Source organism: Sinohyriopsis cumingii, chromosome 13 (assembly GCF_028554795.1).
Source record: "Sinohyriopsis cumingii isolate HCF-2022 chromosome 13, ASM2855479v2, whole genome shotgun sequence".
Taxonomy (NCBI): domain Eukaryota; kingdom Metazoa; phylum Mollusca; class Bivalvia; order Unionida; family Unionidae; genus Sinohyriopsis; species Sinohyriopsis cumingii.
In genome coordinates, this window is record NC_142973.1 from 76,524,409 (window position 1) to 76,549,876 (window position 25,468).

Genomic DNA, 25,468 nt, shown 5'->3' on the forward strand with positions numbered 1-25,468 from the left:
ATACTTACCTAACATTGCTATTGCTGATTGCCCTCCTCCTACCCTGGCTTATTGTCCTAGTGGAATCCTTGTCTGTGAAGAAGATGACCATTCCATCCATGGGCTATGCCAGGTTCATGAGCAAAGTTGCATCATACTGAGAATTTTCCACTTAGTGGGAGGATGCATTGACATCAAACGGATGGTGGTTTTTTGTGAAGAAAAATTAAAGCTGCACAATAGTGAATCACAAGTATTGCAAGAATGAAATGAGCCCCCCCCCACAACAACAAAAGAAAGACATTTTTGTATTGGGTTTGATAATGAGTGTGATTAATGTGTATTAATGTTGTGATCATGCATCCATTTGTTATAATTGTCATCCAGTTTAGATCAAACTTGGAGTGTGGTCTTTTATCATCAGAGATCTTGCATGCATTTGATTGTCTGGGCCTATTACCACTCTGGAAGCCATATTTCTGATCCCATTGTGATAAGGTTGGAATGTATGCTTATATCAGAATTTTGGACAATTTTGATAATATGCAGGATCCACAGATATTAATGACGTGATCTTGCAGCTTGTTACCACTCTGGGAAAGCCATATCTTTCATTATCTGATTTTGATCAAACTTCTAAGATAGGCTTCTTGCATGAATTTGGTTGTTGTTGTTGTTGTTGTTGGGTTTAATGCCATTTTTGAGCACAATATAGACTATATATAGCGGCCAGTATAAATGGTGGAGGAAGAACCCGGGAAAACCATGGTAAGAACCACTGACCCACCAGAAGCTACTGGCAAGCTTTCTCACATACCCACATTGGCCTAACCTGAGACATGTGAAATGGAAAAAGAATTTCCAAGAATTACGTCAAGTTGAGAGATAGCAACAAGCCATTGAGTTGCATAGGGTTTGGAACTAAAGTTTGTTCAACTGTCCTTGTAAATAAAGTCTATGCATACTTTACAAACGTTTCAGTTGAACATACTGTTTATCGTCGCTGTGTTGAACTTTTAATTACGTTTTCCAGCTTTACAATTAGCAGTTATTAATATTTGGTACACCTTACTGAAAACTGGTCAATCTTATGGAAAAAAATCAACTGCCTTACTGAGACGGACTCGTCAGGGTTGGCATGTCTGAAACGGGTACCTGTTAACAAAAAACCCCCAGACTTACAGTATTCCAAATTCAGATTGAGACACAGAATAATGATTACAGTTCAAGGTTCATGTCGTGTGCACATTTATTCATCATCACATGGGCTCGCTCATATGGCTGCTTACAATTTACTTGTCATACATGTATTGTATAATAATACAGATTGTATAATAATACAAGGGAGGACACTTCTCTTCTTTCTTGCACGACCTATTTAAGAATCAGTGGTGATATTTAAAGATATACCATCCTAACTGTGTTCCTGTCCATGGTTTGTGCGCCATTTATCTCGCGACTTGAATGTGCTTGTTTTTGAGATCCTGCTGATATTCATTAGGTCAATACCTCTTGTTAACAGTGACAGTAAGTACTGATAAAGAAATATTCGACAAAATAAAATTAATATATGTACTACAATTTAAATAAATGAAAGCACAATATAAGTGTCCAGTTTAATGAGTGCCATTTTTGCCTCAAGTTTGTATCCCTGGAGCGAGTATTAGCTGTTCAAGTCAAGGCTCTGTTCACATGTTTGTTCACTTGACTCTTTTTTTAATTTTTATTATTAGCGGGAAACCCAAGGCAGATATATTTTTAATGGCAAAGGCAACACAAAAACTTGGTTACCGTAACATGCACTTCTTTTTTACCATGTTAGGAAAAAATGAATGAAATGGACAACTATTCAAAATGAAATTTTTCACTGAAATATTTAAATGTAAGAGAATTCTTTGTTATTTAATTACACTGAAAAAAAATCTTAACAAAATTGACCACGTGTAAATATGTTAATTTTTGCATTAATTTTACTTGAAATAGTTCGATGAAAACAGATGGTATTCTTGAGTTGGAAACTACTTGTCATAGATTCATTCTCTTTATACTACATATGTAGCAGACCAGTCTAAATTGACAATAAATGGTGCCCGATATATTAAAAAAAAACGGGCTGAATAGATGTGAGTGTTGGATGTTAAGTGACTGAAAAATGTTAGAGAAGAGGGACTTTTTAAACTTTAAAACATGTTGCACTGGACCATCATGAAGGTACGAACCATAGCAGGTCGAGGATACTAGTACAGTCATCATTTGTGGACTTCATGACTAGTCACGGCTGTTATGCATAAATAATTTTTCCATTTCTTTTGTGTCGATACTTTTGTATTAACTACTAATCCATATGGATTTAGCCGATTTGTGACGAAAAATTAACTGCAGACCAGGTAATTAGCAAAATTAAATTTATGTTAAATTCAATAAATACGTACATTTTTCATACAGTTTTCTGTAATTATGGCATGTGATATATAGAGTGATCTTTTTGTGCTCAGATTACACTTTTTGCCACATACACTAGTAATAAATTACACTTATACCTCTTTTGGGGGTTGACATTTCTGAACCTATAACAAAGGAGTTCAGGTTCACATTTAATATAATTTCCTTTTGATTGGGTACCAGGGTAGCCAATCATTTTGATTGACAGGTACTTTTACTCTGTAGAAATTTTCAAAAATTTTGACATCTCTACATAGAATGAACCTGACATATATCAGGCTTTCTCTTTCTATTGCAGAATGATGACTTCATCTCCAGAGTTGCCCATGAAAATATTATAGTTGCCCTAACTCCCCTTTTAGAGAACAATCATCCCACACAGGAGATCTGTGATTTCTTCAGTAAGGTAAGGGTTTTTGAACCAAATTATCATAATTTATGTAATTTTTTGTATTCATTTTGATCATTCTTTTCAGTGTGGAAATTTTTGTGTGCATATATGACAAAAAATCAACATTTTGTCACAGAACATACACACAAAATTAGGAATCTGGACTGTGACAAGAACAGGAAACAGATATACATGACCAGCATTTCATGTTTTGACTGTTTTTTTTCAAATTGTTTAACCTACAAAGGGCTTTTTAAGTACTTCATTATAATTTTGTTCACATGAGACACACTGAGATAACTTCATGGATTTATAAAATGGTGCTATATTAAATTTTCTTTGTATCATTGCAAGTATGGGGTCGAGTTTCATGACAAAAAATATTAAAAAAGGCTTTGAAAAATTGGCATTAAATAATAGTAATAGACCAAAGTTACACCTGTAAACAAGCCTTCACTTTTAACACATTAACTAACCCCTGGAGCTTTTTGTCATTTTCGCCTGAAAATCAAGTAGGAAACACATTTTGAAAGCTATTTCTAAATAGATTCAAAAACACCAAATCCTCAGTGATCTTTCAATAACATACTGTCTAGTCGTGTTAGAAACATCATTTTTCATTGGCTATTTGACACACATGAGCAGAAGGGTAAAAGTTGCATTTGTTTTTTTTTAAATTTTTTTTTTTATTTTTTTTTTTATTTTGCTAAATGGAGCCATTATTTTGGTATGGAGACCACTCATTATTCCAAATTCCCATCTTATCCTACTTTTTGCAAAGGCTTATCTGTCTGTTTGCAGTTCGTACCAGTTTGCCTTAGATCTGAGACCAAAAAGTCTAAAATCTGGACACAAAATCGGATTCCAACCACGGGCGAATTTTGGGTAGAAAAAAGTCGGGTCCAAAAAATTATATTTTTTTTATATGTATTTTGTAATGCAACTCAATATTCCAGATTATTTGGTATCATTGTAGAGCTACATCTGTCTACCTTTCTATAATACCACCCACTTTAGTGTATCATGCATAACCATGATGCTACAGAGCTCGGCAGTAGGCTACTACCTCCTGCCCCGTTAAGTCGTTGCTAGGGGTTAATGTGTTAAACAATACCATATTGTATTGTGTTGATATAAAGTTAAAGTCTTTGCATACATATACTTATGATGTATACTTTTTTACAGGATTGTTTGGGGGTAGGAGTAAGCTGTTTGGAGGATAAATACAAACTATAATTAATTTTTTATCTCTAACAATTATGATAATTTCAGTGTTAAAAACAAAAACAGTCTTAGTATTTGAATTCCTTCCTGTCTAAGAAGTTAATTTGTCTTTGACTTCATTAATTATGCTTAAAATACTGAAAATGTTATCTGACACATTTAAGCATATAAACAAAAAAGACTGTATTATGTCTGACCCAGCCACACCGAGTGAAGGCAAAATATGCATAGCCAGTTAAAACCTACTGGAGACTGTTGGTAGTTGCTAATATTTGTGGGTGGCTTGCACTTGGGGTAAGGAAGAAACTTCTTGATTTTGGTGTCAAACCCTTGATGGCCAAAGTCCCATTGAGTCAAAGAAGGAAAATAGTGAATGCAAAATAACTTTAGTTCTGCGTCATTTGCTGTTACCAAACATTGTGGATAGCTTGCATTTGGGGTTAGGATGAACCCAATCAATTTAGGGTCAAAAGCTCAAAGGTCATGGTCACTGAACCAAAGAACCACAAAACCATCAGTTCTACACTATTTACTAGACCATTCCTTGTGAATGGCTTGCACTTGATAAGGAAGAAGCCTGTTGATTCTGAAGTCAGAAGGTAAAATGTCAAAGTCTCTGTGACTAAAAGAATAAAATGATTTTGTTACAGTAACATTAATTTCACATCAGGAACGGGGACCAGGCTGTGGATGTGTACTGAGTATTTGAGAAGCCTAATGATTTTGATTTAAGTAGGTTGAAGATCTAGGTCACTGTGACTGTAAGAATCAAAATGGTTTTGCCACAATTTTTACTTTGAGGTGAAAAGGGTTAAAGGTCAGGGTCAATATGACTGAAAGAAGAGAAATGACTTCAGCATAACAACAGTTCTACATAACAGACCTGTACAAACTTTGTGGCTTGCTTGTACTTGGGGCAAGAAAGAAGACTACAGCTAACCCCTGACTTAGCAATAGTTGCTTTCCCAAGAGTGGTCATGTCAGCTAAATTGAATAACTCAAAATTTTCAGTTTCACTACCTTTAATTTTTATTGAAAAATACATGCCATATATACTCGTGTATAGGCTTAGTAATTTAAGAAAAATAAAAGCCTGGAAGAAGGGAGGTCACCTTCATGTGGGACATGATCTGAACTTAAATGTTAAGTTTTCTTTTTGACTAGTGGTATGTATTTTATTGTTGATTGCCAAAGATGAGATCACATGCCTAATCAGAAATCCCAGGACCTCCTGTACTGAAACCCCATGTGAATGTGACCATCCATTCAGATGGAGTAGCAATAAAACAATTTTCATTATGGTCAGTTTATGCATGGGTCATTCACTTTTAAATATTTTACCTATTCAGTTTGGCAAGTTCAATTTTTATGCGAATGGGCCTATACGTGTGTATATATGGTAATCCAATTAATTTTAGTACCATTCATTTAGCAGTTTACGAATCCCAACTTTTTGTTTTAGACAATTTCATTATTGGTTAGTCTTCACTGAAAAAAGATCTAAAATATTCATAAAATTGCATTAGCATGAAATTAGTATAAATCACTCAAGTTGGCGGATACTTGTATTGATTTGGGGTTCAACAAAGTCACTGTGACTGAAAGAAGAGCAATTATTTCTGTACAAAATTTCAGTTGGTGTCATGTTTAATTCACAGTAATCTTGTTAGGACTTGTTTTTTTATTGTAAACTGACTTCCCTTCCACATATCAGTTACCACTGGAACAAATGTCAAAAAGTCCTGAATTTAATATGACTAATGGTAAACATAGATTGTGAGTAGACCAGGTCTTACTCAGTAATACAGGACTTGAACAAGATCCCAACTTAACAAAGACTCAGTTTTGTATGGATTAGCCTGCAGTGGGTGGGGGATTTGGACTTTGGAAGCATTTATAAATTCCCTTGAGGCAAATTATCCACTTCTATATCTCATCCAAAATTGGCTATACTGCAAACTATCCTATGATTCATTGAAACCTGAATTTGATGTCGTTTGGCCCGAATACCAAACCTTGCATGAGAGGAAAAAAAATTCACTTCACCTTTTGGCTTACATCTTCATCTAGAAACAGCAAAAATAAAAATCTTGACACTACTTTAAAATTCTTGGTCACAAAATTACCACCTAGGTTATGAAAACCTCTTAAAATAATATTTGTGAATCCAAAAGGTTTCCTATCATGCACATAAGTGCCTTCTATGTATATAATTTTTTGTTGTCCATGTATGCCAGTAGTTCAAAAGATGTAGACAAGGTTGCAGCTGTTGCACCACCTAATGGCATCATCTTGCTGGTTACCAGATAGTAGAAATGTTAGAAGAGTTTACCACAAATATTCCCTTTTCACAGTGAAAGCTTTGCAATACCTTAATTTTGACTTGTTATCATTCTAAATCTTACATACTCATGCAATCTGGAAAAAGTGTTTAGTTCCTTTGGCTGCCTTTAAGTCACAGTGGTATTAAGGATGATAAAGGGCAGACAAAGCTGCCATGCAGTCATCCTTTTCTGAATGGAAGATTTCATGGTGTATAGATATTACCTACTATTTTTGCTTATATTTATCTGTTCATATATTTTATTCCATCCTCCAGTTTGTAATTGGAAGTTTAGAATAAAAACGTGTTTCTAGTCTTATACCCTTTTCCACTTCCAACAATTAGAATATCATTGTTCATTTCCTTGCATGTTTATATGTGCTACTTGTGAGCTCCATGCTTCATCAATTTAGTTGTCATTTGGCATTTCTGTTGTCAATTGTCTTCATTAGAGTCAGATCCATATCTTTAAGAACTGATCAGGTACTTTGAGCTTTGATCTCACTCATTAATTCCAAGGTGTTTGTTGTTCAAACCTCCTCATGAATCTTTGAGTGAAGCATTCTGTTCTTACCTTATGCTTAAAACAGCCTTTGTCGTTCTTGCATCAGGAGTGAAATTTACATGTGTGCTTTGTTGGTGAAAATGGATTAAGTTTCAGTGGCAGCTGTGATTTAATTTCTCTTGGTGTTAGTTAAAATTTCTGGCCAAGAATCGGGTTATCCTTGTAGCTCATGTTCCTGCTGAAATTCTCTTTCTCCAGTGTATCTGTGCTTTGGATGAGCAGGATACACACCCAGTTAGTGTTTTTGGGTTCTGTTTGTCTAAAAAAAACGAAATGGTCATAACTGTTTTTTTCTCCATTTAAATGACGTATCTAATACTCATCAGCTACACGCTTGAGGTGGATTGGTCTGTCTGTTACAAGAAATTATTAATCTCACAGGGAGAGATATACCTCTTTGATGAAAATCAAAGCCCATGAGGTCAAGGCCATTGTTGCATTTTGGGCCTTCCTTGAACCATTCCTCATTGGATAGGTGCCTTCTGGCATTCTCACCCAACACACCTCATTTTTACCTTTGTTCATTGGCACACCAGAGGGAGGGTATTCATTCACTTGTGTGCTATTAATGCACAATGCTGTCCTCACTCCCCACTCTGCTGTCCATCTGTCTCCAAGTTAAAGAAAGGTGATGCTCTGATTGTCTGAAGTGGACTGATGTATCAGCCTGAGATGGGGAACTACTCTGATCATCAAAAGTGGACTAATGTATCAGACTGGGAACATGCTTTTTTTGGTTCTAGGCCTTCAGTTAGTAATTGGAGCAGTGAATAATGTATTTGAACTGGGGACTAGCTCCAGGAAAAGATAAGCAATGCAAATAGCCTGTTAGTGTTACGTAACTAAAATTAGTTTTAACCTCCCACCCCCAAGTACATTTTTGTTGAGTGTAGCAGTTTATGCCCAGTGAGACAGAGTTTAAGCCAACATGTTACAAGGAATTCTATTATTAGGATTTGGAGGAATGGATACATACATTTTTGCAATGTTTATTAATTGTTAATTTCATTATACAGGTAGATATACATACTCTTATGTGATATCATTATAAAGAAATTTTGTTAATAGTTTTCATTACTGTTCTCCTAACTAGATGTTAGCCTGCATTCGGAAAAAGCAATGCTAAGATTACAGATATGCATGCTTATGAATTGGCTGGGCCCAGATTAATACATTTTGTCAAAAAGTATAGATGTGAATTTTTTATTGTACCAAAATTGGCCAGTATTCACTAATGACATTCTTATTAAATATTGCCCAATTTTTGAAAATGGTGATGTATTAGTACAAACTTATCATTGGATAATTACATTACAATTTATAGGGTGGTTGGCCAGGTGGATGAGTGGTCTAATTTGCTTGCATTTACCAATCACTGCCATCTCACCTCAGTTCTTGTGTGTTCAGTCTCAGTCTTGGCCATTGCATGATTATGGGTATGTGAGAAAGCTGCCCGTATCTTTCCATGGGTCAGTGGTTCTTGCTGGGTTTTTTTTTACCCAACCAGTTATACTGGCCACCATGTACTGTATAGCCTATCTTGCGCTGAGAAAGGCATTAGACTTCAAAACAACAAGAACAACAACAATTTATGGGGTGTATTACTATGGATTTTTCAGTGGATGAATATAGTATGTTAAAATTTATTGAGCTGTACTGATATGGATTTATTGTTGGATAAATATGGTTCATTACAATTTATGGAGCTGTACTGATATGGATTTATCATTGGATAAATATGGTACATTACAATTTATGGAGCTGTACTGATATGGATTTATCATTGGATAAATATGGTTCATTACAATTTATGGAGCTGTACTGATATGGATTTATCATCGGATGGATATGGTACATTACAATTTATGGAGCTGTACTGATATGGATTTATCATTGGATAAATATGGTACATTACAATTTATGGGAGTGTACTAGTATGGATTTATCAGGGGATGAATATTGTATGTAACAGTTTATGGAGCTGTTCTGGTATTGGATTTATTATTGGATGGATATGGTATATTCATTTTATGGGAGTGCACTAGTTTGGACTTATTGGGTAAATAGGGTATATTATGGGGGTGTACTAGTGTGGATTTATCATTCAATAAATACATTACATTTTATGTGTTTTTGGACAATTGGAATGTTCTCAGTACTCTTAAGTTCACAGTTTTATGCAAGTAGAACCAGACCTCAGAGAACTGACTGGAATCTCATAGAATTTTATCAGATCTCATGGACTGGCAATCTGAAAATAATAAATGTATATGTATCAGGCGAGAAGGTTAGTGTTAGCAACCATTACTTTGGTCAAATGTTGCATGCAAACGATATTTACTTGTGCAGCCAGTGAAAGAGATCAGCTGTATCCTTTCTTCAGTCATATTAATAATAGATTTATTAAATTATATAGATGCCAAATATAAACCTTAATACAGGTGTTTGATGTCTTCTGAGAGTAACCTTCAGACATCGGAAACAGGAGCCAAATGTCTTAATGCCCACATATTATGAAATCAGCTATTATGTGCATGTTCATTTGGTGGCTGGAGCATAATACTTTGCTTTTTTTAGTAAACAAAAATGAAGTTTACATGGCAAAACACATTTTAAAATGACATGCATGATTGAGAGGAAAGTTTTGTAAAAGTCAAATACAATTCTTTTCTGAATTTTTGTTTTCTGCATTTTATAGAAATTAAAGGACATTATTGCTGATTTATATTTCTTTAGTTCACCAGTTGACCATCAACAGTTGCTCTTTTGAATTTTCTGTAAAAAAAAAAAAGAGTAAAGAGGCAGACCCAGTTTAGAAAACATTTGGTAGAGAGTATCCTGCAACATTGGGCTTTCAGCTTGCCCAAGTGATGCTAATCTACCACCAATTATGTATGCTGTCAATAACAATAGTAAAAACCTATTTAAACAACTTCTGAAAAACTAAACAGAATTTTATTTAATTTGACGAAAGCATGGTGGAAAGAAGCCCATACAAGTTTCTACAAATTATGCAGATCGCAATCAAATGTGGTCACTGTTACTAAAAATTGTTGTTGTTGTAAGGCTTAACACCATTTTTCAGCAGAGGATAGGCTGTACATGGTGGCTAGTATAAATGGGGGAGGAAGAACCCAGGAAAACAGTGGAAAGTACCACTGACCCATGAGAAGCTACTGGCAAGCTTTCTCACATACCCACATTGGCTGAGCCCATACTAAAAATAGAAAAACCTTCAAACACGTTCTTCTCAAAAACTACTCGGTAGATTTGGACCAAATATGACACAAAGTATTCTGGTATATAGGGCTTTCATTTTTTTTTACAACTGAGACCTATATGTGATCAAATGTGGCTACTGCTTGATAAACAGAAAAATCATTTAATGACTTCTCCCATACTATTGATTAGAATTTGACCAAAATTTAATTGAAAGGATCCAGGTGTGAAGACATTTCAAATTTATACTGATTATGCTGATCCATCATAAAATGGGGCCAACAGTACAGAAAAGATTTAAAAACATTGAAATTGCTTCTCAAAAACCACTTGGCTGAATTTGGCAAAAGTCATAGTGTCACAGACAGCTTTCAAATTTGTACAAATGATGCCAATCAACAGCAAAATGTTGAAGAACATTACACAACTATTTAAAAAAAAATATAAAGAGAATTTGACCAACTTTGAACTTTGACACAAAGCATCTTGGAAAACGGTTCTTTCAGTATTGGGCAAATGATGCTAATCTGCACTCAGATATGGATCACCATAGAAACCATGAAACGGTCATTTTCATGACATGTAATCAACAGCATTGGAAGAATTCAACAGACAGCATCCACTAACCCAGATTTCTTGGCCAACAGCTCATGGATTTGGCTTTAGACATACAGTGTTTTTGTTGATGTAATTTCATGAATTCACTAGAATTAATCCACCTGTTACAACAGTGTGCTCCCATCTGTGTGTGTGTGTGTGTGTGTGTGTGTGTGACACAGAGAGAGAGAGAGAGAGAGAGAAAGAGAGAGAATCTATTTTGCAGTACATGTATATCTTTGAAATGTGTCATTTCAGCCAGTGAAAAAATTCTTAACATGTATGTTTACCTGCTGTAGTTTGATAAAAACACAAAAATATTGAAATATTGGAACATCACATAGTACTGTAATAATTTTAATAAATGATAATAGGCAAATTTTGTATTTACAAATTGTGTGTGATTTATATGAACAGTAGAGACAGGCAGTTAGTCTGAAATTGGCCAAAGAAAATGTCAGTTTGTTGTGCATTATGGTGACCTAGACAGAAATTAAAAAATTTCTTCCTTGGCATGCTTCAGTTTGTTGTGGCAAAATTGATTTGTTTAATAATTAATATTAATTAATATATATAGATATCTCTTTGGAAAAGAAAATGGAGGATTAATTTAAGTGCTATTTTATATCATTTTACTGGATAAATAATGAATGTGAGGGATTTTAGCCACCTAAGTCTACCAAGGACACAGGAGTATATTTCAACTTTCAGTCCTCAGGCCAACACCCCATTAGTTTCCTGTTCATTGGAAATCCTGCACCTAAATGATGCAGGACAAGTAAACACTTTTGAAGGAAATCCTACTACATGTATTAATTTGTGGTTTATCAGGAAATTTGCTCCTTAAGTTTGCAAGGGGAGAAAGAAAGATCTTTTAAAAAAATTTCCTGCTCAGGAACTCATAGCACCTGCTTCAAAGAGAGAAAGGATATTTGCAGTATATGGAAAATGATTTTTGCTAGCTCAGTAGTTATTCCTTTGCCTCAGAAAACTTCAGTTTATGACATAAAGAAAATGCAAACATTTTCTTATTTCCACTTTGCATTTTTCTAAATGTGGATAACTATAAATAATTTTCTTTGGCTTTATTTTGTTGTCCTGCTGTATCTATTGTTTTTGATGTTCTCAAAAAATATTTTACAGAATAATGTTTTCATTCTGTTTCAGCATTGTAAAAATAGTCCCAGATCTAGCATTGTGATAGAGCTGTTTACACCTGTTGTACAGCGGATATTGAAGCATAATATGGTAAGCATCTTCAGGTATCATCATCATTTTAGGATGAACCCTTGCTGTAGTCTGACTCCACAGTGATAGAGTCAAAGCATTTCATGCGCGAAAAGATCTTAATTAGTATAGAAATTAATAAATTCATGACACAAGCACCTGTGATAATGATGTCTGTTTGAATTTCTTGGATCAAGTGCCTGTGATAATGATATCTTTTTTGAATTTCTTGAATCAGCAAAGAACAGGTAAAGATATTTGCAACTCTAGTTCTTCTCTATATGACCCCACATTTTAACCTCGTAAGGCCTATTGGACCTTTTCCATTTTTGGGATAAACAATGCATCGCCTCTTTGATTCCTTAGCAACCACATGAAAGACATGTACATGCAGCCTTTCTGTTTTTCCCACAATTCCAGTATGGTAAATTCATTGGAAAGTACAGGAAAGCTATCGGATGGAAATCATACTTTTAGGGCCCCGTATTAAAGATATGTTGGAGTCCTTTTGTAATCACTGTTTCTGTCTGCCAGTCTGTTTGTCTATCCATCTGGTCACTTTTTTTTAACCAGTGCTTTCAACCTTATACATAATTGGATACAATTTGATATGTGACTTGCTTATTACATGTAGATATGCCATTCAGAGCTTTTATCTTTTCAGGTACAATTTAGTGTTTAATTCAATTTCTACTTTATTCAACACCATTTTGGATAGTAATCAGAGCTCTTGATAAGAATGTAATAAATTGTGGTCGTATGGTTCATGGTTTGGAACTAATTGCATCTTTTGAAATATGATAGTGTTTTTGTAAATACAGCTCAACTTGTAAATATGACACCAGACTGGCCTTAATTATCAAGACAATCACCCTGTTTGGATAGCATCAAATGTGGTAATTACCCAGACTGATTCATGGTGCTTTCAATTATATGGTTCAAAATTGAGGTATTGTTTTCAAAGTCATCAAGTTCTATTATTTCAAACCGTATAACATCTTGATAGGTATTGATAGCGTAGTTTGTATTGATCAAATGTGCTGTCACAAAAAGATAGTGCTTTCCAGAAGAAGTGATATGCTGACAACTTTGGACTGAATGTTTAAACTCAGGCTGATTGCAAAATTTAAATGCATTAAAAAGTTTCTTATGCCTTTTTGTCCATTTGTTTGCATAACATATGCAGGTTTTACAGTTTATCTAAAGATCTGGTTTTGGTCTTTACTAATTTACACATGGGATTTAACTGCTTCAGTGGTCTAAGTTAGAGTGTCTGCCTTGGATGCAAAATACTGCTAGTTTGAACCCTGGCTGAGTCATACCAAAGACATATTACATTTTGTGTCACTCTTTCTAGTCGATATCTCGAATTGACCATAACCAATTTGAATAAAACTTAGTATGAATATTTCTAGTGCTAAATAACAACCTGGCATACTTGGTATCAACTTTTGATTTTAATTTCACTGGCATCAGCCTCTCTGCATGTCATGCTTCCAGTAAACAAAAGCAGTCCTTCTTAAGATGGTTTACAGTGGTATGTGCAAAGTTCGGATAGAAGATGATCAGGATTGTATCTGTTTAGTATGGTAAAATATTAAATAGTTACGTCAATGCAAAATGAATGGGACATGGTTTAAAGTGTATATAATTATAATATAGGGATAGAATGAATCATGGAAATAACTTTGAGAGCTCTTAACAGGTTCATTGTTAAAGTGCTTTCATGTATATCATTCTTGTTTCAGACTTAATTGTGAATGGTGTTGGCATGTTTACACTTAAGTGGTTTAAAGCTCATTATCAGCAATATGTCCACAGCAGATTCTGAATGGAAGTGACTTCCTATTGCTGATTGTTGCATTAATCGGTACATTTATATGACTGCAAGTGAAGATGTGTTATGAATCAAGGATACCATGAATTGGCCACATGCAACAGAGGTTTGAATCACATGTAATTTGCTTGCATACAAATATTTGGCCCCACAATGGTTGCAGTGCAGAAGTTCAGGGACCAACCAAATAAACTTTTCAAAACTCAGAGATGTGGGTCATACACACCACCCCCACTATTGTAATGCGGTAGTTTGTGCCCATAAACACTGATCATGTTATGCACTGAACAGAAGTATAAGTTTTGTTCAAAACTTAAATGAATGAGTGTAATAGTGTGTTTAGTGGTGGTGGTGGGGTAAACAAAACAGTCAGATGTATAGTAATAGTCAATTCATGTAATGTAGGTATGACTTTTTTCACTATGGTATTTATGCATTGAATTTTGTCCCATAATAATGTTGTTGTTGTTGTTGTTGTTGTGGGGTTTAACGCCATTTTTTAGCACAAGATAGGCTATGCAATGCAGTCAGTATTAATGGTGGAGGAAGAACCTGGGCAAACCCCGGGAAGAACGACCAACCCACGAAAAGCTACTGGCAAGCTTTCTCACATACCCACATTGGCCGAATCCTAGACTTGTACCCACGCAGACAGAGGTGAGATGACAGTGATCCATAACAGTGAGCACTTTAGACCACTTGGGGCCCCCAATAATAATGTATAACAAGAAATAAAGATATAATACTAAGCTTCGGATTGTTTTCTTTCAACCTGTGCTGTTGTACATTTCATAGATCAAATAACAATAAAATGATTTGAACCCTCTAATTTTAATAAATATATGTGCTAATTATACTTTTTATCTAAGTTTAAAGTAATTTAATTTTGAAAAAAAAATGTTATTTCTTGTATAAGAAAAATTCAGGTTGCAATTAAGACCAGTGCATAGTGATGTTAAAAGCTTGATTCTGTTTTAATTAATCACTCACAATCGCTCATTTACCACTCGTACACATATTATGCACTTAAATGCAAAGTGCATTGAGCAATGTCAAGTCATTTATGTCAAATAATTACCTCATATTCAATTCAAAAGGCCATTTACATATACTGATCACTGTATGATGTCACACCAGGTGCAGCATGCTTGTAGCAATTCAAAAACACAGAACATCAGAAATAACAAAATTGGATGTAATTATAATCTCTTTAAAATTCAATGATGTACGAGACAAATACGTCTGTTCACAAAAAGTGCCAATCCAAAGCTGAATAGGTATTGCTTTAACATCTGATGTGTATTTCCCATAAGTATTTCATGATTTTTTGTTGTTTGAGACCTCATAGTTTATTTTTTTTCACAAACTCAATATTATATTTCTCGGTAGCATAATCTTTAAGGACTCAATGACCTGGCTTTCTATCCACATCATTCCTTTCTTGAATGCAAATATGGCTATGGAAACAGCAGGGGGTACTTCTGGCAGGTCCTATTTATCATTGTCAATAGTAGATTATACTTCCTGTTGATCAGGGTCTATGTTTTCTCTCTTGACACCTCGCAGAAAACTGGATGAATGAACCAAGTATACAGAGCATGTCACATGATGGTGGTGGTTATAGTTTTTTAGATGACATTCAACCACAGTGTTGTTGCCCGGATCGAGTGGATAATAAAACTGAAATTAATGAATGAGATATAGATCTGAGCAGAATCATACAGTAGAACAATATGAGTCCCAGTGTATAAAATATAACAATTTAATGAATTGTATTAAACTAAAATAAATTGTACAAGACACTTGAAGGATACGCTTCTAATATAGGATAATTACCTAGATGTTATTACAAAATACAATTACCAGTTCTGTTTACACAGATCAGTTTTATCATAAACTCAAGTGACTTTAAACTCAGTTGTCCAGCATGGCTGCATCACCTGATGACTGTTGCAGTAAATACAGATCCAGCACTGGTTGATTTATTCCTCTGACATCTCATGTGATGTGGCCTACATTGACCTCTCTCTTGCATCCAACTTATGGGTCTCAACTGCAGCATGGATAATAATGACCTGACCTTATTTAAAGAGGGTAACACAATTAGCTAAAAACTAATCTATCTTGAGGCCCTCATACAAAGGAATTCATTTATTTAAGCTGCATCTCTGAAGCCACTGGATATATTGGGTTTGGAAGAAGGAAATAGAGTGGGCATTTCTAATCTCAACTGGAATACTATTCCAGAGCAGAGTTCCAGAATATTGGAAACTTTTTTTAAATAACTCCTTATTTGGTTTGGGAATTTTATACTGTTTGGTAGACATGGATCGCAGGTGGGGAGTATTACCAGGTAGCCTATACTGGAATAGTGATTGTAAATATTCAGGAGCACTATTCTGAGATATCCTGTACATTAATTTGGCTTTTCTCAAACAGATTCGGTCTTTAATAGGTAATATTTTTAACCTACCAGCTAAACTTTCCTTGCTTTCTTTCTGGATTGATATTAGCCCAAATGCTCTTTTTTGAAGATGTGCCATCTTTGCTATGTTTTTATCATTTGAATTACCCCATACTGTACTACAGTAGTCCAAATAGGGTTGTATGTAACTGTTATAAAATAGTTTTCTCTGCCTTTCAGGGAGAAAATGTCTTATCCTACTGAGAAGCCATAAACTTGAATTGACTTTTTTACTGGTATGTTTGATATGTTCAGTCCATGATAGGTTATTATCTATCAGAACACCAAGTAGCCTATCATGACAGACTATTTGCAGATTTGTATCCTTCCATGTCAGACATAGTTCATCACTATCAAGATTTGTCCTTCTTTGCCGTGTTGAGATAAGTAATATTTTAGTTTTACCAGTATTTACCACCATGCCATTACATGTGCACCAGTTTTCCAGTTTGTTTAGTGCATTCTGTAAAGAAATTTCGAGCTCATGCTTTGTGTTTTGGATGTCTGACAATGTTGTGTCATCTGCATAGAGATCTGTAGATGATATTGAGTCTCTTAGTAAAAGTGGTAGGTCATTAATAAATAAAATGAATAGTAGTGGACCTAGAATTGAGCCTTGTGGTACTCCATTTCTAATTGTTTCAGGTTCAGACAGAACATTATTTATGTAAACATGTTGTGTTCTCTCATTTAAGTACGAAGTAAACCATCTAACTGTTCTTTCATCACTGGTAGATTTTCAGTTTCTTCAAAAGGAATTCATGATCCACCATGTCAAAAGCTTTCCTGAAATCTACAAATACAGTTCCTATTATTCTACCTTGGTCAAGTACTTGAAGCCATTTATCAGTTAGGGAGATCAAGGCAGTCTCACAGGAATGGTTCTGTCTAAAGCCTGATTGATTAGGGTGTAACAGCAAGTGTTTGGTTAAATATGACATGAATGAGTCATGGACATGCTTTTCAATCAATTTTGACAAGTTTGGTAGTATTGAGATTGGTCGGTAGTTATCAGGATCATCCTTAGAACCAGATTTGTGGATAGGAGTTACTTTTGCAGTTTTCCATATTTTGGGGACAGATGAGGTTGCAATACTTAAATTAATTATGAATGTTATGCTATCTACAATAGCAAAGGCAGAAGATTTAATGAGTCGTGGACCAATCTGATCAAGTCCTGTAGCTTTCTTGGTATCAAGTTCACTGAGACATTTTTTAACAAAGTTTTTTGACACTGGTGGGATAGAGAAACATACCTCCTTTGAGATTTTACTGCTGCAGAACTTTTTTCAGTTCATTAAAGTAGTTTTCTATCATTGGCTCTTTTAACTTTGTGGTAATGTTGATGAAAAAAATCATTGAAAACATTTGCAATGTCAGTTTCATCAGTAACTGTGGTGTCATTTATCAGAAGTGAGTGAATTTTATTTGTCTGTTTTTTGTGCGTTCCTCCAGTGAGTTCATTGAAGACTTTCCAAATGGAGTTTGCGTTGCTCTTTTTGTTTTCAAGCAATGATTGATAATAAGTTTTTTTTAGCATTTTTAATCATACTTGTTATTTTATTTCTCCATACTTTATATTGTGCATGGTTTTCCATAGCCTTGAATTTGTCTCGTGTTTTCATAGCATCTTGGATTTCAGTAGTAAGCCAATTAGGTTGAATATCAGTCTTTACTCGATGTACTTTCAGTGCTGCATGCATAGATACTACATCCATAAATAAGTCAGTCCACTCCCTCAGAGCTTCATCTATGTCATCCAAATTTTGGACCATACTCCATGGAACTTTATATAGGTCATTGAGAAATTGTTCTTCATTAAAAGTTTTGAACGATCTGTAAGTGATCATTTTATGTGTATTTTTCTTATTTTTCTTGCATTTAACCTTTCTTGTCAAAAAAGTAGGATAGTGGTCACTAAGACCAACATTCAGTACATTAACACAAGCCACATTGTCTGGTAGGTTGGTATAAATGTGATCAATAAGAGTGCTTGATTTTTCTGTTACCCTTGTAGGCTCATTTACCAGCTGGTCTAGGCCTAATGATTCAATAAATTCATCCAGTTGTTCCTTATTTGAGTATTAAGAAGGTCCTTTTTTATATCTCCAAGTATATATGTTTCTTTCTCCTGTGCTAGAACATTTTCTATTTGTTTCAAAAAGTTATCATTCCATAATGCTTTGGAGGAAGGTGGTCTATAAATGAAACCAGCTAGGAAAGATTTTGCATTATTTTGAAAAATTTCCACCCAGATACTCTAAATTTCATGTGACTCCAAGTCAAGTCGCCTTTTTACATTTACATCTTCCCTAATGTATACAACAAGACCCCCCCCCCCCCCCCGGCTGTCTCTCTGTCCGTACGTAATGGTTTATTGTAGCCTTGACAGTGAAATAGATTATCATTGTGGTTAGCATTTAATTTGGTTTCAGTGAGTCCTAAAACATGTATATTATTTTCCTTGGAAGACAACATTAACTTAATCTGGTCTATCTTTCCCACTATACCTTGTACATTTAAGTGACCTATGTTAAAACCTTTTGTATTTAGTTTCATATCAATTACATGTATGTCATCATGCAATGGGGTACTCACTGAGATTGTCTCCATACTACTTTTATCATTCTGACATCCTATTTCTGTATTTAAATGTTCATATATATTAGCATCTTCAAAGTCACATACAAACCCTGAAAATCCATTTACATTTTCATCTACAATAGTGTCCATTGAATAGTTAGAGTCAAGAGTCCCACTGGGTACATTTAGTTTTTTTGTAAAAGAAGCGTTGGCATTCTCCTCTTTGCCAGCTTCCTAATATGTATACATTGATGGACAAAGTCTTTGTTTGTGTCCATATTTATGGCACCTAAACACTCTTATCTGTTTGCCATGACGGCATACCTGTGTCATGTGCCCAGTTTCTCCACAGTTGAGACAGCACTCTTCATTAAAGTGCTTGAAAATGGGGGCATACATGTTAATATTTCTCAGTAGCTGAGAGGTTCCTTTTCTGCTTAGATGAATTTTGTCTCTGTGGTAGAGACTAAGGTTGACATCCTGATTCTGAATAAAGAAAGATTTGTATTGTGGAATGTACTGTAGGTTGAAATTTTCACATAAGTCAATTATCAGATCATTTATTTCTTTGGCCTTGGTGTCCACACGAGGAGGTAGTCCTGATATCATTAATTTATATGTATTTGGGCTGCAATACCTAGCAGCATACAATAAACTTTCAAAATCTGTTTTGAGTTGATTTAGTGACCTTCCCTCGCAGGCATCATTTCCACCTACTAAAATAATAATTTGTTTGTATTTGGTTAGGTCACTGTTCATTATTCTGTCAGTGATGTTGTTGATTTTTGATGGATCCCTTCTACATCCCCTTAGCATTGTACATACTCCCGCATTAAATAGTATCAGAACTTAATGTATCTCTCCGACATACTAAAATCGATCTAGCCTAGTCTTTAAATGTCCTGTTCTGTGGGTTATTAATCACTCTCTGGACTATGTGGTGTGTTAGAGCGTTACCAAAGACTTATAAAAATGGTACTAACAGCTGCCTCGCTTGGCATTCAGCAGTAAGAGGTTAGTGTTAGGACTGGTCGGCCTGGTGTCAGGATAATGTGAGTGGGTGGGACATCATGGTACATGTCTGCGGCAAGATGCATCAGTGCTAGACATCACTATAAACTGCCACAATGCAGACATCATAGTGATATGACTGAAACATTGTTAAAGCTGCGTTAAAAATCCAAATCACATCACATCTCCCCGACATTCTAAAATCGATCTAGCCTAGTCTTCAAATGTCCTGTTCTGTGGGTTATTTATCACTCTCTGGACTAAGTGGTGGGAATACCATTGATGATTCTTGGTTAACAAGAAGTCGCATCTTAATTATACAAATGAATTACAAAATTTCATGTCCTAACTAAAATATTGGCAAACTAACAATTCATTGGCACAACATTTCCATACATAGTTCTTATGTCACATGTTTAGGCTCGAATAAACAGTAACACAAGAAAGAGTGAAAACAACAAGCTTTGAAAAATACAGTAATTTATTTCCTTGGAAAAATCCTGTAAAAATGAAAAAATATGAACTTAAGGTTTTTATAGAAACAAATCCAAAATAATCCAAGAATAATACTTTTGGAGTCCTAATAACAAAATGTTACACTGATTTCAAGTTTGAATCCCGATGAAGAATCCAAGACAGAAGATGATGACGTATGGTGAAATCTGTAGTGTTGAATTCTACAGTTCCTTGTAGAATTAAGAATTATCACTCCGGTTTTTGATAGCTGAATAAATGGTTATAAAAAAAACTGTCCATGTTCATCAATTTCACATCAGCACACGCAAAAAAAATAACAGAATTAATCCTTTTGAATCCAGGTAATTTGAAATAATTCCAAACAGTGCAACATACAACTTATAGTTAAGAAAAAGCCCAGCTGCAACTGAGAATGATTTTCCAAAATAGAGGTTATATGGTGTTCAGAAACGTAAACAAGGTGTCACATGATCATCTTCTTGAAGATTATAGAAACTCCATACTTGTTAAAGGTCACGTACACCCATTGTGACCCTGATGAAAACCAATCATTTTACTCTGAGAAATAAAAAAAATAAAAAATTGTCTATTGCATGAAGTCCCATCATGACCTCGACAACAACCAATCATTTTAAAATAAAGATAGAACTTGTTTACAATGGTTGCTACAAATTTTGAAACGAGGTCAGGATTTAGATCAATATCTGGTGTTTATAAACTAACAGTCAAGGTCAAATTCTGTTCTGAAAAAAGTATCATCTCTAGTGAATAAATTTACAATACAATATCATGTAATAATTTTTTTTTTAAAACTGACAATTAAATTGAAATAAATATATATTAAATCAAATATACATAGTAATATCAATTCTTAGCCTACTTGATTTGCATTACCTATAAATAAATAAATTCAACAACTCTGTCAAGATTCTTATCAATGAAATAATGTATGAAATTCTTGGAATAAATGAGTCATATCAAATTCAAGACAAATGAATGCAAATCTCTTCAAAATTCATACCAAAGGAAAATTGTATAGAACAAAGATATGGTACCTTTATCTCTTTTCACCCTTTCAGAATCATCTCTTTACCCTTTTTACAGAATTAAATCTCAAAAATTTCAGTCCATGACCCTTGAACTTTTGTTTAATGAGGAAAAAAAAAACCAAACCACTTTTTATTTTTCTCAGAGCTAAGAATTTGCCTCTTCCAAAACTTTGACTAATTTTGTGACATGGAACATTTATAAAACACAGAATTTCACTTGGGAAACCCACCTTTTATTTTGTCTGGCTAATAAAGATTAGATTGTATCTAACTACCAAAAATTAACACATGCCAGGTTTAAATAATTTCTCAAATTTCCACACTTTCTTAATAAACCAATTTTGTGAAAGTTTAATCTTACAACACCTGTTTCAACAAGTATGAAAGTTGTCCCTGCATCATTTCAGCTCCAGTCATTTCCTGATACATAGGACCAAATTCACCCTATGTTTACCAATTTGCTTGACTTATATCAAATGGAAATCTTGTTAAAAGTCAAATGTGCATGAAAGAGGAACATTAAATTATCGTACATATTCTAGCTCAGGCCATAGCCTTAACACATTACTGAAACACATTCATCATCTTTATTGGTTGTGTCATGCTGACCCTGCGATGCTCACTCGTGTTGCCATCACATCCTACAAAGTTAACACTGTTAAAAAGCATTCTCCAGGTTTGTGTCGTTTGCTAATCTAGCTTCTTTGCATTTTAGTTCAGCATATTGTTAAATTTTTCTCATCTTTCTTCCAACAGCACAAATTTGACTTGTACACACCCAACTCCTTTGCCACTTTACTTTTTGCATTTTGCCAGGTTGAAGTTTCTTTAGAACATCCAACTTGTCCTTCACAGAATCAGTTTCCTTTTTCCTGGATGTCTCCATTCAGAGATAAAATGTATCAATTCACTATTTATCCAGATCATTTAAGTGAACAGTATTTGGTCTTAATTTACTCATAAATACTAATAATACTGAACTCATTTTGAAATGTAACTGATCTATCAAGAAAGTTGCACTTGTTAAACGGACATATTTGTCACTACATACATAAAGCAATGAGTATCTATCATTGACTGTCACCTTCTCATTCTTGATGGAATAATGCTTTCTTGGCTTCACTGCAACAGATCACAGAAGTCAGCAGCAAGTACAAAGACAACCTTTCTGTTATCTGCTGCTGTCCAGTGTCATTAAGCAATCGTCAACAATAATTTGGTCATTTGCATGATTGGCAGACATTGTTTACAGAGATTAAGTTGCTAATCTGCTGGTGTGCTAACCAAATATATTAGCTTAATAGGATTATGATGCCTGACATTGCCTGAATACAATAGCTTGTTAGGAGCACAATGCCTGACATTGACTGAATACAATAGCTTGTTAGGAGTACAATGCCTGACATTGCCTGAATACAATAGCTTGTTAGGAATACAATGCCTGACATTGACTGAATACAATAGCTTGTTAGGAGTACAATGCCTGACATTGCCTGAATACAATAGCTTGTTAGGGAATACCTGACATTGCCTGAATACAGAAGCTTGTTAGGAGTAAAATACCTGACATTGCCTGAATACAATAGCTTGTTAGGAGTACAATGCTTGACATTGCCTGAATACAATAGCTTGTTAGGAGTACAATGCTTGTCATTGCCTGATTGCAATCGCTTGTTAGGCATACAATGCTTGACATTGCCTGAATACAATAGCTTGTTAGGCATACAATTAGAGTTAAACTGTGACTGTAAAAATGTTCTACAATAAAACGTTCTACAAATCGTTTATAGTGGTTATGATGTTAAGTTTTCAGCTGATCAAATTTGAAATTTTTAAAAAATCTTTTTTTTTATGAGGTTCATAGTTGGGCAGAGCTGTATGAAACAGTGGTATAATATGCTTTTGTTGTTGTTGTTGTTGTGGGGTTTAATGCCATTTTTCAGCACAGGATAGGCTATGTATGGTGGCCAGTATTAATGGTGGAGGAAGAACCCGGGAAACCCCCGGGAAGAACCACCGACCCACGAGAAGCTACTGGCAAGCTTTCTCACATACCCACATTGGCCGAATCCTGGACTCGAACCCACACAGGGTATAATATGCAAATGTTTGATTATGATTAGGGCTTGTCATGCAGTAAGTCTCGTATTTTTTACCATACATTAATTAGGTCATTTAGGGACCTGTTTTTAGAGCTTTACAAGATACCTATGCTTATAGTGGGTAAGATGTAGTTTTTTTTCCCCATAATTCTTTTTATCATTTGCTCATACCTAGTGTGCTTAACAAAGTACTTTATGTTACTGATGTTGCAGTATTTAAAGCAATGAGGTAACTTTGAGTTTAAAGATTAATACTATTACTAATAATAATAATACTTTATAGAGAGTGACTCATGTAGTTGAAGGCTCTTGTCCTCTGAGGCTCTTTTAAGCAAGGATGTATGACAATGCCTATCATTCAGAGCGTTACTAGATGTCACTGTTTAGCTTATCATAATAAATTCTATTATAATTTACTAATAACATGTACATGCTCATGGTATCAACTCTTAAATACTATAATTTGAAATGAGAGAACCATCATTTCATTGCACATTACAGAGGCTTAAGTTGCATAAATTGTTTGCATATAAATTGACCCCACCTATTTTGTTCAGCCCACAAAGAACAACTAGACTAGATGAAGAGATCAATTTACTGTCTGTGTCTATCATGTTCTATAAGCATTTTTTAAAAATGGTTTTAGTTACATTTTTTCATTTTAATATTGGCTTGGCATGCATGCCATGTTCTTATTCATTTGTCATTTTGTTCTGACTCGTCGTCACCATACAGTTGGGATACAGAATTTGAACAGCAACCATTAGCAGCATTTGAACTTGTCTCTATGGATTTCGTACTTACAATCGTGATGAAGAGTGCACCAAAGTCATGTGAATTTGATCCAGTTCCAACATCACTGCTGCTTTAGTGCTTAGATCCAGTATTGCCTTCACTAACTGATGTTATTAATACCTCTCTCTCATCAGGGGAATTCCCATCATTTTTCAAAACTGCCATTGTAAAGCCTCTGCTGAAGAAACCAACCGCCCAGTTTCTAATCTCCCATTCATATAAAAAATCTTAGAAAAGGTTGTTCTGGCCCAGCTTCTATATCATCTTAAAAACAAACATTTTTTTTAGCAATGTACAATCTGCATATCACCCTTGCCACAGTACTGAAACTACTCTTCTAAAAGTAGTTAATGACATTCTCTCTGCATTGGATAGTGGAAAGATTACAGTCCTCACCCTCCTTGAATTGTCTGCAGCATTTGACACAATAGACCATGATATATTACTTCACCGTCTCCAGCATGTATTTGGCATTCATGATACAGCCTTGCTGTGGTTCAAGGCCTACTTGGTCAACAGGATACAAATTGTATGTGCAAATGGAATACACTCCAGCCCAGTTGATATATGTTGTGGCGTTCCACAGGGGTCTGTTCTTGGACCTGTTCTCTTCATTCTATACACTCAGTCACTCTCAAGTGTCATAGATCATCATCCAGTGTCTCACCAATTGTACGCTGATGACACCCAAATATACAAATCTAGCCACCCAACTGAAGTTGATTCTACCATCCAAGGTGTAGAGAGGTGCATTTCTGATGTGAAATCATGGATGACTTGTAACAAGGTGCAGATGGATGATGATAAAACTGAGGCCATTCTGATCACAACACAAATACTTTCCCATTCACATCCTTTACCTCAAACAATAAATATCGGCAACACCAACATTAAATTCACACAGTCAGTAAGAAACCTATGTGTTACTCTGGACAGTACTCTCACATTGCACCAACATGTCATGAATATATGCAAGGCTGCATATCTTGAGCTGAGACGCATCAGCTCAATTCGCAAATATCTTTCAGTTGATGCCACTAAAACACTTGTGTGTTCATTAGTACTTTCAAGACTGGACTATTGTAACTCAATTCTGTCTGGTTCATCTCAATATCTACTCCAGAAATTTCAAAAAGTTCAAAACACAGCTGCTCGGATCATACTTAGAGTACCACTATCAGAG

General features: G+C 34.9%; 1 protein-coding gene across 1 annotated transcript in view; it reads left to right on the top strand.

The window, feature by feature from the left end:
* The window catches only part of LOC149785850 (C-Maf-inducing protein-like), a 225,754-nt gene that overhangs the window by 110,645 nt on the left and 89,641 nt on the right, over window positions 1-25,468 (top strand). The window contains exons 6-7 of the mRNA XM_089979809.1: window positions 2,720-2,827; window positions 11,908-11,988. Coding sequence (XP_089835935.1) covers window positions 2,720-2,827; window positions 11,908-11,988 — 189 coding nt within the window. The remainder of the gene's footprint in view (window positions 1-2,719; window positions 2,828-11,907; window positions 11,989-25,468) is intronic.